Source organism: Lycium barbarum, chromosome 9 (genome assembly GCF_019175385.1).
Source record: "Lycium barbarum isolate Lr01 chromosome 9, ASM1917538v2, whole genome shotgun sequence".
NCBI lineage: Eukaryota > Viridiplantae > Streptophyta > Magnoliopsida > Solanales > Solanaceae > Lycium > Lycium barbarum.
This window is the reverse complement of record NC_083345.1, coordinates 25,126,113-25,141,201: the sequence shown is the minus strand read 5'-3', so window position 1 is coordinate 25,141,201 and position 15,089 is coordinate 25,126,113. Positions and strand designations below refer to the sequence as shown.

Below are 15,089 nucleotides of genomic sequence, written 5' to 3'. Positions count from 1 at the left end.
TAAAATGGTACAAAGAGCAAAATGTTCCCAAGTATAGTCCACAAATGGAATATTGGCATAGTTGCTTGTGAACCACTAATATTATTATGCAATTCCCAAGAGTTCAAACATCTAAAAGCAAAACAACGCCAACACCATATACACTAACAAGCTAAATACATAAGTGGAAATTAGCCTTCCCAGATGCCCTATTATTTATAGAAGAATTTTCCTCTGTGAGATACATGACCAAAGATAAGCTTTTGGCACTAATTACTATGATAGCACGGCCCTGCTAGTTCTATTCCCTTATTAGAGGAAGAAAGTGTTTATTGCAAGATGGCTCAATGAGCACGGTCTTTAAGCACTTCAAGATCAACTTCGGTGGGATCAGTAGCCTGAATCTCGTAATGAAAACCATCCAGCTCTCTTTTAAATGCGTCTTTGGAGGTGGCGTAAAGCATCTTCGCACGAATACAGGATGTTGCAGGAGACCTAAGGAAACAAAAGTAATGCAATGAGAAAGTGAGAAGGAAAAAAATATGGCTGTTGCTTAAAGTTCTCTGAGATGCTGGATTTGCACATAGCTGTGAAGTAGCTTCCGCGCCATGAAATCGATCAACTACAGTAATACATGGATATCAAACAAACGAATACAGAGGCAAAGGCGGAATAGTGGAAGCATATTTAAAGTTTCTCAAAACTATGCTCCCATACCTTGGTTCATCTTTATTTCCTTTGCTAATAAATAGAGTAACCAGAAAATTTCAAAACTACTTTGCTAGGGAGACCTGAGCGTAATTGATGGTCATAAAATGACAGCAAGACATAATCTTAATCTCTCAGAAAATACAATCAAACTGATTTTCTTTTGGCGTTTGGAAGAGATGAACATTTTGGCATTGAAAAGAAATCTCGCTGAAAATTGAATACTAGCAAGTAATTTACCCATGAGACAAAATGTTCTTTAAGAAAACTTAACAAACCCCATTACTTATGAAGCCCATGCCATACAAAATAAAATTAATTCATGCATATCAATTTTCAGGTTGAAGGCAATAGCCGATTGCAGAGATTCATCAAATCAACCATTTGACTGCATTGAGTTGCACTGTTCTTTCCTTTTATTGTCAATTTTGTAGTTCAACATTAAGTTCTGTTAGGACTTGAAAAGAAAAGCATCAGATTTGGTTAGGACTTGGTAAAAAAAGGAGGGTTAGAGGAGTGTAATTGAAGGAGAAGGGTCGAGGGTTGCTTCCCCTCTTTGTAAGAAGTATAAGAGGAAAAATAAAAGTAGAAATAATGCTTAAGAGATTGGACAAATTTGATGTCTTCCCTGTCTAAAAGAGAACAAAGCGCTTTGAAATACAAGGATCAAAGCATCCAACTTTCTATGTGTATTTCAAAAGTATCTAAAGATTACAATAAGTACTACTAAGTTACATCAAGAAATGATTAACATTTATGATTCATGAAAAGTTTGTTGAGCCTTATTGTTAGGATTTTGAATCCCAAATCCGACCTTTGTAAGCAGGTTCCCAGGAAAGATTGGAGGGTCACAGCTGGACCACTTAAATACCAACCTCCTTAGACAGAACCTACTTACGTCGTGATGTAAGCGAAGACTAAATAGCACACACAGATTTATAGTGGTTCACCCTCAATGTGAGAGCTACGTCCACGTTGCTGCTGCAGATCTTATTAAAGAAGAAATATTACAAGTGTTTACAACACTCAACCTCACAACCCCAATCCCAATTACACTCAAGAATTTTTACTAAAAATTCTCTCAAAGACTTCTCTTACTTAAGCCTTTCACTAAGAGTATTTCTCTTAGATTTTTCTCTCTATGGGATGTGTTGTCTTCTTCAATTTTTGGTGTATATAGCAAATGAGAAAGCTTCCCTATTTATAGGTATGAGATGAACCTATTGATGTCATTAGTGACTCAAGCAAGCACTTGACAATTTGCCAAAGACAAGGAAAATGTTTTCTTCCTCAAAACAAGGGAAGTGTTTTCTTCCCTAAAATAAGGGGATGGACCCAACAAATCTCCCACTTGAAGGATAATTTTAATTAGTCTTCACACTTTGATCGATGCAGCAGCTCTTTCCTAGTTTCATACTTCGTGCAGGACAACTGAAGCTGAACATAGCTTCAGTTTGTCTATCGTCACTGCCTTTGTCAGCATGTCTGCTAGATTCTGACTCCCTGCGATCTTCTCAAGCACTAACGCTCCATCTTCCAAAGCTGATCTAATAAAATGGTACCGGAGTTGTATGTGCTTCGTTCGAACATGGTAGACCGGGTTCTTTGCCAAATGAATGGCACTTTGGCTATCACAATATAGCACACTTCCCTCGTGGTCTTGATCCAATTCCCACAGAAAAGATTGTAGCCACATCATTTCCTTTGTGGCCTCCGTCACAGCAACGTACTCAGCCTCACAACTAGAGAGAGCTACTATCTTTTGCAACTTGGAAACCCAAGAGATTGCAATACCTCCGAAGGTGTAAATATACCCGGATGTGCTCTTTCTGCTATCAACATCACCATCGTTGTCAGCATCAACATACCCTTGCAATCCTGTTTCTAATTTTCGAAAATACAGAGCTGAACTCGAGCTGCCTTTCAGATATCTGAATATCCACTTCACAGCCTCCCAGTGTTGCTTTCCCGGATTGCTCATAAATCGGCTGACAACTCCCACTGCATGTGCAATGTCTGGCCTTGTACATATCATTGCATACATAAGACTACCGATTGCAGATGCATAAGGTATCTTGTCCATGTACTTCTTCTTATCCTCGGTTGTCGACGACTGATCCTTTGACAACCGAAAGTGTCCAGCCAAGAGAGTGCTGACTGGCTTGGCATCATGCATGTTGAACCTTTTGATAACTTTCCTCACATATTCTTCTTGTGAGAGTTTGATGCCTTCTTTCTGTAGAAATCCCTTTGCAACCAGCCTTGCTTGATAACGCTTGCTTCCATTGGGTTCTTCCTTTATCCGATAAACCCATTTGTTTTGCAATGCCCTCTTATCCTTTGGCAACTCGGCTAAATCCCATGTATGATTTGCCGATAGTGAATCCATCTCATCCTTCATTGCCAGCTCCCACTTAGTCGATTCATCGACTTGCATTGCTTCTTCATAACATTCCGGCTCCCCTCTATCAGTGAGTAGAATGTAGTTGTGGGATGGAGAGTACCTGTGAATCGACTTCCTGATCCTGGATGATCTACGCAGTTCTGTGATTGGCGTCTGTTTATTTGTTTCAGAATCAGCACTTTCATCAGCACCTTCTCGGATTGTTTGTTCCTCTGCCTCGGCTGTACCTGGCTGCGGCTCAGGTGTCGGGAAGTCCCTCAAATCGACTATTTCCGATTCCTTGTCCTGACATTCTGAATTTTTTTGCAGCTTGTCTTTGTACAGTACCTCTTCGTTGAAGACAATTCCTGCTTCGGATGATCTTTCGATTTTGTTCATCCCAAAATCGGTATCCAAGCTCGGTGTCACCATAGCCAATAAAGTAACACTTCTTTGATTTTGGATCAAGCTTGCTTCTAGCCGTATCATCATTATGAACATATGATAAGCAGCCGAACACTTTCAGAAATGAAAGATTTACCTTCTTTCCACTCCAGACTTCTTCTAGAATTTTGAAATCCAAGGGAACTGACGGTCCTCGGTTAATTAAGAAGGCTGCGGTATTGACTGCATCTGCCCAGAATGTCTTGGGCAGTCCAGAGTGTATTCTCATACTCTGAGCACGCTCGTTCAACGTTCGGTTCATTCTTTCGGCTATTCCATTTTGTTGCGGCGTTCCAGGAATAGTCTTCATCATCTTGATCCCATTATCGGCACAGTACCGTTTGAAATCACCATCGGTGTATTTTCCGCCGTTGTTGGACCTCAAACACTTCAACTTGAGGTTTGTTTCATTCTCGACCATGGCTTTCCATCTTTTGAATACACTAAACACATCAGATTTATTTTTCATAAAATAAACCCATACCTTCCTGGTTGAATCATCAATGAAGGTCACGTAGTAGTGTGATCCTCCAAGAGAGGGGACAGTGGTAGGTCCCCATACGTCTGTGTGCACCAATTCCAGTTTCTCGACCTTCAACTCCCTGCTTGCATTTGAGAAGCTTACTCGCTTTTGTTTTCCGAGAATGTAGCTCTCACACGTATGAAGGTCCACCGCTTCAGCTCCGGAATTAAGCCATTTGTCACCAACAGCTTCATCCCCTTCTGGCTGATATGCCCCAGCCGACAATGCCACAAATCTGTCTTCTTTGTGTTGTCAACCACAACAACAGTATCACGACAGCTAGTCGTCATGTAGAGAGTGCCAATCTTCTTTCCTCGACCAACTACCATAGCACCTTTCGCCACCTTCCAAGACCCATTACCAAAGTTGAGATCATATCCCTCATCATCAAGCTAACCTACTGAGATCAGGTTTCGCATCAGCTTTGGAACATGTCTAACTTTTGTAATCTTCCACGATGATCCATTTGTCATCTTCAAATTAATGTCTCCCGTGCCAACAACGTCTAGCGGCTCTCCATCGGCTAAATAAACTTTGCCGAGATTCCCAGCCACGTAGTTTGTCATTATATCATGATGTGGGGTGGTATGAAAGGACGCTCCTGAGTCAAGCACCCAAGAGTCTATCGGGCTGTCAACCAATAGCAACAACGCATCGCCAATGTCTTCCGTAGCAGCGTTAATTCCATCCCTCTTGTTGTCCTCCTTCTTTGGCGCCTGCAGTTCTTCTTGAGGTGACCTGATTTTCCACAGTTCCAACACTCAAGTGTTCGTCCTGGTCTGGATTGACCCCTGCCATTCCTTGACTTCGATCTGCCCCTATTTCGGTTGTAGTTTCTGTCATAATTTATGCTTCTGTTTTCAACATTAAAAGCAGAACTCGTCGATGCCTCTCCAGAATCTGTCCTGCGCACCTCCTCAGCAAGGATACGATCCCTAACATCGTTGAACTTTAGTTTGTCACTGCCGACAGAATTACTAACCGCTACTCTCATTGGCTCCCAGCTATTTGGTAGGGATGCCAACAAAATTAGAGCTTGCACTTCATCATCGAAATCAATTTTTACCGATGACAATTGATTTACAATGGTATTGAATTCATTTATGTGTGCAGCAACATGAGCATTTTCCATCATCTTTAGATGAAATAGTTTCTTCATGAGAAATACCTTATTATTTGCCGAAGGTTTCTCATACATGTCAGACAATACCTTCATCATATCTGCGGTGGTCTTCTCCTTTGCCACGTTATGAGCAACGTTCTTCAACAGCGTCAGCCGAATGACTCCCAGAACTTGTCTGTCGAGGAGATCCCAATCTGCTTGCTTCATCTCCTCTGGTTTCGGACTCAGAGGTTCATGAAGCTTTCTGCCATATAAATAATCTTCAATTTGCATTCTCCAGAACGCAAAATCTGTACCATCGAATTTACCGATGTCGTGCGTCGTACCATCTTCGCCTCCCATCGTTTCTAAATCACAACACAACCTGTTGCTCTGATACCAGTTGTTAGGATTTTGAATCCCAAATCCGACCTTTGTAAGCAGGTTCCCAGGAAAGATTGGAGGGTCACAACTGGACCACTTAAATACCAACCTCCTTAGACAGAACCTACTTACGTCGTGATGTAAGCGAAGAATAAATAGCACACACAGATTTATAGTGGTTCACCCTCAATGTGAGAGCTACGTCCACGTTGCTGCTGCAGATTTTATTAAAGAAGAAATATTACAAGTGTTTACAACACTCAACCTCACAACCCTAATCCCAATTACACTCAAGAAGTTTTACTAAAAATTCTCTCAAAGACTTCTCTTACTTAAGCCTTTCACTAAGAGTATTTCTCTTAGATTTTTCTCTCCATGGGATGTGTTGTCTTCTTCAATTTTTGGTGTATATAGCAAATGAGAAAGCTTCCCTATTTATAGGTATGAGATGAACCTATTGATGTCATTAGTGACTCAAGGAAGCACTTGACAATTTGCCAAAGACAAGGAAGATGTTTTCTTCCTCAAAACAAGAGAAGTGTTTTCTTCCTCAAAACAAGGGAAGTGTTTTCTTCCCTAAAATAAGGGGATGGGCCCAACACTTATATGATAGTCATATATAATAAGACAGAAGGATCAAAATATAACTCCTCTAACTTCCACAGAGACAAATTTCTATCTCCTTTGTCCTTCAGCATATAGGAAAACCAAGCTGGTATACAACTTGTCATTTTTTCCAACACATGAGTTCAAGAAATGCATGGTGACATCAGCAAAAGATCAGACAGTAGTTGCAATCATAAAAGATGAAAACAGGCAGAAGGAGGTGGGGGACTAACCAATGAACAAAGAATATCTTGCTCTTCTGGCAATTCTCAGAAGTCACAAAATCAAAGTCATACACCGCATATCGACAATCGTTTTCTGGCAAAGAAGCAGTAAAATCATCAAAGCTTTCAGCAGAGGTGCCAGTTTTCTCAACAACAACCTCTTTCTTCTTTTCGTCGATTTTGAATATCACGTATCTATGAACCTTCTTCCTCTTCAGCTCCAAGAATGCATTTTTGCCGTGATCAGCCACACCCATGCCCGAAGAAGCATGCGGCTAAAAATCAAGGAAGGAACCATCTTACTTTCAATATTTACCAGGGAATGAGAGATAATTTTAGGATTTCAAATACCATAGAAGCAAAAAGATTTTAGTCCTTCACTTTAAATTTCCAAAATTTGGCATTTATCTTCTTTTTTAAATAGTGATGATGTCGGGCCAACTTAGAGTTAGAACAGCTTGATTATTCCATCGGATGCCTGCTACTTCCCACCAAAATTATAGATACCTGTAGCTCTTTAAATTTTGTATTTTTCGTGCTCAATTATAATGAAAGATGTAACTATGAATCAATTCCATCCTAATTAGGTGCTGCAACTTATAAATTCAGAAGTTATGCTCAACAGAACCTCATATGGATCAGAATGACACCGATTGCTAAGCGACTGCGTTTTCTACAACTTAAGTACTACTGTACTATGCTACTATGGTGCTTAATTCAAAATTATCAACAGAAATCAAAAGCCAAAAAAACGTTTCGTTACATAAATTAATCGCTGATATCGTAAGAGTACAAAAATCTCAGGAAGTATTCTGAACATACAAATTCATCAAAGACATGAACAAAACAAGATTAGAGATATATAGACGTACCCCTCTGAATCTGAAAGACATGGTTAATGTCTAAAGAAACTGGATAGCAAAAAAAAAAGATATGACCCTTGAGAGGAAGAAAGAAGAGAAATGGGGAATGTGAGTTGAAGGTGGTGTTGGATGGAAAGATTAGTATTATTCTCTAGATAAGTAAAGAAAAGCAAGATACTGCCAAAATGAAGAAAACGAAGCAATAGTGTTATTCTCTAGTTTTTCTTTAATAAAGTCCTTGTCTCTATCAAACAAAGAGGTCATCAACACACCTTCTTAACTCAGGGTCGGTGCGTTGATTGAACGCTTCCCATACTTTTTTTGATGCCAAACGCCATTTAACCATGCATGAACATCCCATCAAATTATTGCCTTTTCCTTTATACTTTTGGCTGTTCTCTATTGTATTTTTTTAAGACTTAAGCATTAAATCTTGGAATTTATTTAGGGCAACTTACCTAAATAACTATCTTTTAGGAGCAATTAATCATCCGTAACTACCATTTTCATATTTACAATTTGTAGCTACTCTTAGACATTTTCGCTGTATTTGACTGTATTTGAAAACATTATTCAGTTGTATCCAACTTTATCTGATGTCACATGTATTTGAATGTATTCGAGCTACCGCGAAGTTGAATGTATTTCAACAAAATTTAAAAATACACTGTTTAAGCCAAATACATCCAAATATAAGACAAGAAGCAAAAATACATTCAGATACAAGACACGAAGCCAAATACATATGAGATATAAAACATATGAGCCAAATGCATATACAGAAATACACTCACATACACTCATAAAAAGGAGAAGAAGCGCTGAAAAATATGTAAGAAAAATAACGTGGTCGGCTGGGTTCGATCCTGCGTGGGCAGAGCCCACACCCAATAACCACTCCAGCACGGCCGCATGAAAATATAGCTACGAAATATAATTGTTGCAAATAGTAATTATTATCCATAAATAGCTCTTAGAAGTAGCTATGTCAAGTAATTATTTCATTTATTTATTCATCATTTCTTTTTATGGACTTCTTGTGAGCAGTGGCAGAGCCAGGATTTGTATTAAGGGATTTCAAAAATATAAAGAAGTAGACGAACGAAGAAGAAAAGTGTGTTCAACAGCTACTATATATACATAAAAAAAAAAAAAATCTTGTATGTACAGTGTAATACCGGAGAAACTAGAGTTTTTACTAATGTTTTTGACATCAACTTAACAGTTACAACAATGGTTGTTACTACTATTCCATCTCAATTTATGTGACATTTTTTCATCCTTTGAGAGTCCATTTGACTAATCTTTGAAACTAAATTGAATTAGATCAACTCAATATCTTAGAATTAAAATTTAGATACTAAAAATTATACGAAAAGTATATCGCCTTCTTTCTCATGTCAATCCAATGAAAATTATATTTTACATAATTGAATCAGGAAAAGCGAAAAATATCGCGTAAATCGAGATAACGAATATATTTCAAATCGATCTTAGTTGTCTAAGTTTAAGCTGGTCAAAGTTATCTCCTAAATGATCGAACACGTTTGTACAATTTTTTTTTAGATACTACTCCATACTTACACAGTTAATCATCATAGTACTCCAGAAAAGGAAAATCATGATAGTACTACTTCCATTTGACATATTCACTGAATTTTTCAGGTAAACACAAAAGCTAAAACTAAAATTGAAAATTGGTCTGCATCCATAAATTCATTTGATCATCATATGGTCACGTAATTCAAATGAAAAATCGTAACTCGCTACATATTGGATTTCTCATCTAGAAATACCATTCATGAGTTGCTAGTGTTCTATTCACAACCATAGAAAGGATTAAAAACTTACACCGCAATATCTTTTGCCATATTATAGATGTATGTGGAAGCACAGTATATTTTCTGTAAAATTTTGGTCCCAAAGAGAACGCAAATGCCTGGAGGAGATTTAATCAAGTTGACACACTCAAATAGGAAAAACAAAATGTTTGATGCTTGGTCAAAAACATACACTAGTATATATATAATAGCGAAGGAGAAAAATATTCACTAAAGTACAGCTTTTTGTTCCCGGATGTCCCAGAGGGACTCACCAGGACACGACGACCAGCCAATACTAAGGAAATACAATTCTAGGCAGACAAATATTTTGTATATGTTAAAACAACCAATGTCATCGTTCCAAATCGACCAACCTACTGTTTTTATCAGAGTCCAAATTACATTAGATCTGGATCATCTTCATAATCATAGTCTGGTTCACTTGAATGCCTCATTCTCTTTGCATCTCTTGGACCTCCCCTGCCCTTCCTTTGTCTACCTCTGTAGAAATAGCCAAAAACCAGGTTACACTATCGTATTAGAACTTGAAAAATATAGTGTTGAGTATACGAGAACAAGCAGTGAAACTATCTATTTTACTCCTCCAACGACAGTGGTTATATGATAAAATTCACTACTTACTGTCCATTGGCAGACATCCCTCCACCATCCCGACCAAGAGCTTGTTCCTCAGCCTGAAAATGCGGAAAATACAACTTTTATGTTCTTTGAAATATGGAATCAGCACCATAGCTTCATGTCAGATGATATATGCATTAAGGTGTCATACACGACCATCTTCCGCTCTAAAGAATCAAGGAGAGATTCCAGATACTGCAACTTTAGTTCCAAGGAGAGGTTCCAGCAATCGTTATTTAAGGATATAAGATAGGTAACAGTACAAATGAAAACCAGCAACTAGTGTCAGGACGTCTTCAGGCTATCTGAGCTATTTCCAAGCAAAATTAACCTAAACATCATTTCTTAGTGCTCAATGTTAATGGCAAAGCTCTAAGAACACCCAAAAAGGTGGGGGTTTTTATGTGGATGGAGCGTCTAGCATGTTGCTTGGTAGTTGGTAGACTTTTATGTCTTTCGGTTTCCTCTCCCCTTAAATATAACCTAGCCCTTTTCAGCCAAAAACAAGTTCATATTGTCTTTCCCCTTAACCACTGCTACCCACTCAAATGGATGACTTGTTCCCCCTAATCTACTTCTCTGGTGACTCATTCTCTAAAAGGAGAATTTTCGCATTGAGGTTCAACGGAATGAACTAAGATCTCTAACTTATAAACGGGACTATAAACCAAGAAGGTCGTCAAAGATGATGTGCTGAAAAATGAAGACCTTGCTATTGGCCTATTGTTATCCCTATTGAGGATTTCTAGCTTTAGTCAGCTTTGATTAATCTTTTTGACATTCATATGGAGCGCCCTAACTTGCCTCACAATCTCTAGACATTTAAAAGAGAGACAGGACAGTCAATGGGTATAGCTAACGCACTCTATCAAGTTTAAATCTTAACAAGAAACAAAACACAACATTTGTACAACAGGAAAGAGAATATGTTCTTGCAACATGACAGACAAAAACTTAAAGAGAAGCTAAATTTGCATGTCATGCACAGCATCTCTGATATGATTCATAGTGTATAAGATTGTATGATATAAATCCATCAACGGCATTCCGGTGTTCACATCACTGAGAAATACAGAAAAATACATACTGCCGGTGAGGTGACAGACGATAAAGAAAATAGTCTATCTTCAGGTTGAAACTTCCTGGATCGTTTCAAGCTGCAAAACAATTTCAAAAAAGGGTAATTTCAATAGATTAATGGAATAAACTAATGATGACACTCTTCTATTTCCCAGTATTACCAGTTTCAATAATATTTTCAACATCAAATAGATGTTTACAATTTATACTATATTATATTCCAAAAACGTGAAGTATGTGTATATCCCACATGTTCTTCCAACAACCACTAAACAACTCATGTTTCCAGATCTTCTCATAATAGTCGTGTGCGTCAAAGTAATACAAAAATAGGACGCATGGAAAGATCCATGTATCACTGATGTCCGGGTTAACTTGCACGCATTTCAACTCTAAGTTGCTCAGACTCGGGTGCGGGCGTCCGATACGGGTGAGGATCTAGAGGTCGGATCCTTCATGATCTAAATTTTAAGATTCGGGGATACAGATCCAGTTATGAATACGGGTGCGGGGATTCGGCTAAAACAAATTCAAATATCTAAAAATAGAGTTATAAAACCTAAATTATGAGATATTGTGTGGAAAACTTGAGGAAAAAATATTGATCAAGGAGAGAATCCAGGAAGGAGATAAAAGGAAGAGGAGTGACATAGAAATTTCTAGATACAAGGTATCCATTTTCTTCAATTTCACCTTACCTTCTGTTTTGATTAAAGAAATCATTGAATCTGTCCCCAATTTCTCCGTCGATTTTGGTCAAAGTATCCAAAATCAATTGACCAGATCGGGTACGGATCCCACACCCACACCCATGTCGTGTCGACATGGGTGCAGCACCGAAAGTGAAGAGTTCAGGTAACATAGTTTCAACTAATCCACCGGACAAACTGTCCAACCCACAAGCACGTATTGCCAAGCATTCCTGTCAAGTGCCAACAAGACAGGAGGAAATGGACTCACGCCAAGTGTTGTAGCTGGAATTCAAACCTGGGACCTCCCTTCAACCACTAGGCCATCCCCTTGGGCGGGACAAGAATTATTAAAATTCTACCAACAACTGAAACTCTCAATCATGTGGAGCTGTTCAGTGAACAGATCAATCAACCCAACTAAAATGTCAATAACATTGTGTTACCAATTTTTTGCCTTTGTGTGAATATATACAATCACATTTCACGAAGCAAAATCAAAATGCCAAAAGCAAGTTAGATGTAATCTGCCTTCGTTGTCCACATCCATCTAAAAATAATATCCATCACAGACCATTGGCTATCAAAATTTTATCCCATACTCTGACCCAATGCTTTTAGTCTTTCCTCTTGTACTCCCCCCATCAATCGGTTGTGTAAGTAACTTAACCATTTGCAAATACAAAATTACTTGTCCATAGAACCATCATACTAAATTGTGATATAATTGGTTTTATCAACTACAGCAAATTATGGAACTACACTATTCTCTAGACACTAAGGCTTTTCTTACTTTATAGGATGGACATGACAGGAACGGAAAGGGGACAGAGAACAGGATTCTATCATAAACACAAAACTAGTATAATTGTTAGTCACCACTCTTTCCATTTCTCTCGTGAATACTTTCGTCCAAACATACCACGCTCCAAGAAATGCTTTCCACAGAAGAAGCACTAATACAGCAAGACCTATAGCACCCAAGGGTGTGGCCTAGTGGTCAATGATGTGGGCTGAACACCATGAGGTCAAGTTCAATTCTCTACTGAGACAAAACCAATAGGTGATTTCTTCCCACCTATTCTAGCCTTGGTGGATAGAGTTACCTGGTAACTATTGCTTGTGGTAGGTGGTAGGTATCCCGTAGAATTAGTCGACATGCGCGCAAGCTACCCCGGACACCAAGGTTATCAAAAAAATAAAGATACAGCGAGTCCTATATCCAATTGTCTACACCAAGTCATCAACAATTTATAATTATATGAATTGCTTTATCCCGAAAAACAAAAGGGCAATATGAAACAACTAGGCTTAACTACCACTAGTTAGGCTCAGCTATATAAACTCCATGTATCAATTCACCATTCTACTTATTCAAACCCAACTCGTTGCAATATGAGAATGAGACAAAGTTCTTAATCCACACCCATCCTTAGGAGACCCTGCTTACATGCCTCACACCTAGGTGACGATCATCGACGGAGCCAGGTAGAGCCAAGGGGGTTCATCCGAACCCCCCGTTCGGCGGAAACTTAACAATTTATTCGTGGTTAAAAAAAAAAAAATTAGGCTTATATAGTAGATGTTGAATCTTCTTGGCTTTTTCATGTGTTTACCTTTTTTTTTTATATATTTTGAACCCCTTAGTGAAAATTTTTGCTCCGTCACTGCTTCGGAACGGAACTCCTTTCTCATTTTACACTATACTCGCGTGCAGTGCAGATGTAGAACTGGACAATTTATAACAAAGAACAATAAGTAATAAAGCTTACAAGCTGGTGCTCTTAGACGAAGATAAAAATCCTTCAAAACCTTTTAGTACATTTCCACATTGACTAGGATCCTGTAGGTAAATAGTCTCCATATCATAAACCTACAAGTCAAGTTAAAATTTCAGGGAATCAATGTCAAACCTATCCATAAAACACAAAAACAATAAAAACCCACAATTCCTCAACCTGTTTTTCGAGGTTTCGGAGATCATCATGAAGTTTGGCTCGTTTGGACAACAGAGCAGCAAGAACTGCAGAGGGATTTGAGGATGTTCGTTGCCCTAAAATGGGACAAACATAGTTGAAGATATTGTCGAAGAATAAGTACGAAAAAAAAAAAAGATGATTAAAAGGGTACCTTCGGCTTCCATTGAAATGAAATGTTTGTAGGGAGATCAAGAAATAGAGAAACTGTTTATATACGTTTCTGGTGGCACCTTCTCATCCCGTTCCGATCTTGGACAAAAAAGGAGTTTCTTTTCTCGACGTTGACGTTTCGGTCGTTCACTTCAGATGCGTTTAAAACTTTGGAATATTACGCTCTATGTCTTTTTAAAATATTACACCACGTAGATCATACTTTATCTACAAACACCCTATTCAGCCCATAATTATGTATAAACACTTTTTATATTTATACACTTTATATAAGATTGATACATGATGTATAATGTTTTCCCCCCAGTTATAATATTGAATATTGCGCTATGTGGTATAAATATTTTCAAAAGTTGTATATTTTTGAAAATTTCCAAATTTTATTGTACGAAAATATTTTTAGGTGTTTAGTTGTTGAAATAAATTATTTTTAAAAAATTGAGTGTTTTGATCAATTTTTTAAATAAAATATTCAGAATTATCTGTTAAGTGTTAGTTGGAAAATGGAATAACTATATAGTTGGAAAATGAATAACTATATGTAAATGTTGGCTTAGCCATGAATTTTTAAATAGTGACTTTAGAATTTGAACTTGTTGGGCATATGACGTGTATCACATGTATATCAGTGTATATTTGTGTGTGAGATAAATGTGTTGTCGAGAAATATTTAAGCTCGGTTTCAACCATGGATGTTGACTTCAAACCAATTCAAATAACCTCCAATCTTCCTCAAACTTTGTGTATTATCTCGTCTATGCATTCCAATCATACCCATTAATTTTTTTTCCTAAATTTGTTTTGTATATGGTACATCATTGGCAACTTTTTATTGGCAAAAAATGATTCAATGATATAGAAAACTAAATTGCTGTAAAGGATACCAAATATGATCATTCCAATAGTTTTCCCAATTTAGGGTTTTTTTTTTTTTTTTTTGCGTGGATTGCCCTTCTTTTGGGCAGTCTATAATTTTTGCTCTACACTTAAAAAGAAGACCGAAAATACCTCAAGGTTCTGGGTTCGAACTCCCGCTCAGTTAAAAAAAAAAATTGCAAGGCAAGGCTTTTGCCAAAAGTCTGCCGTCTCCGTCAGACTTTTAGTTATGCCTTAAGGCAAAGTCTATCATCTTCGGCAGACTTTTAAGTTTGTCTTACAAGGCAAAGTCTGCCGTCTTCGGCATACGTTCTATGTAACTTCACCCGAATAAGGCACAGGTTTCATTGCGAAATTATTATTATTTTTTATTCTGCTGGGTTTCGAACCCAGAACCTCGAAGTATTTTCGGCTACCTTTTTAAACGAAGGACAAAAATTAAAGACCAGTGAATTGAGGGACTAAAAATTAAAGACCAGTCCGTATGATGGCCAATCGTGTATTTAGGGACTCAGGATTTCACTTGGGCTCAGGATTTCACTTGGGCTCCAGTAGAAGTGTTTCACAAGACATGACCAGTTTGTACGATTGGCCTCTTTCAGGGGTGGTCTTTAAT

General features: G+C 38.0%; 2 protein-coding genes across 2 annotated transcripts; both read right to left on the bottom strand.

The window, feature by feature from the left end:
• Nucleotides 1-24: 24 nt before the first annotated feature.
• On the bottom strand, nucleotides 25-7,411 carry LOC132610562 (actin-depolymerizing factor-like). Its single transcript, XM_060324880.1, has 3 exons — nucleotides 7,226-7,411; nucleotides 6,363-6,628; nucleotides 25-474 (listed from the first exon to the last, which is right to left on the bottom strand). The coding sequence occupies exons 1-3, from the start codon at nucleotides 7,244-7,246 to the stop codon at nucleotides 324-326; spliced, it is 438 nt and encodes a 145-aa protein (XP_060180863.1). The 5' UTR covers nucleotides 7,247-7,411; the 3' UTR covers nucleotides 25-323.
• Nucleotides 7,412-9,205: 1,794 nt separating this feature from the next.
• LOC132610558 (uncharacterized) lies at nucleotides 9,206-13,773 on the bottom strand. Its single transcript, XM_060324874.1, has 6 exons — nucleotides 13,578-13,773; nucleotides 13,406-13,500; nucleotides 13,220-13,320; nucleotides 10,766-10,835; nucleotides 9,682-9,734; nucleotides 9,206-9,540 (listed from the first exon to the last, which is right to left on the bottom strand). Exons 1-6 carry the CDS (start codon nucleotides 13,588-13,590, stop codon nucleotides 9,438-9,440), a joined length of 435 nt encoding a protein of 144 aa, XP_060180857.1. The 5' UTR covers nucleotides 13,591-13,773; the 3' UTR covers nucleotides 9,206-9,437.
• Nucleotides 13,774-15,089: the final 1,316 nt, after the last annotated feature.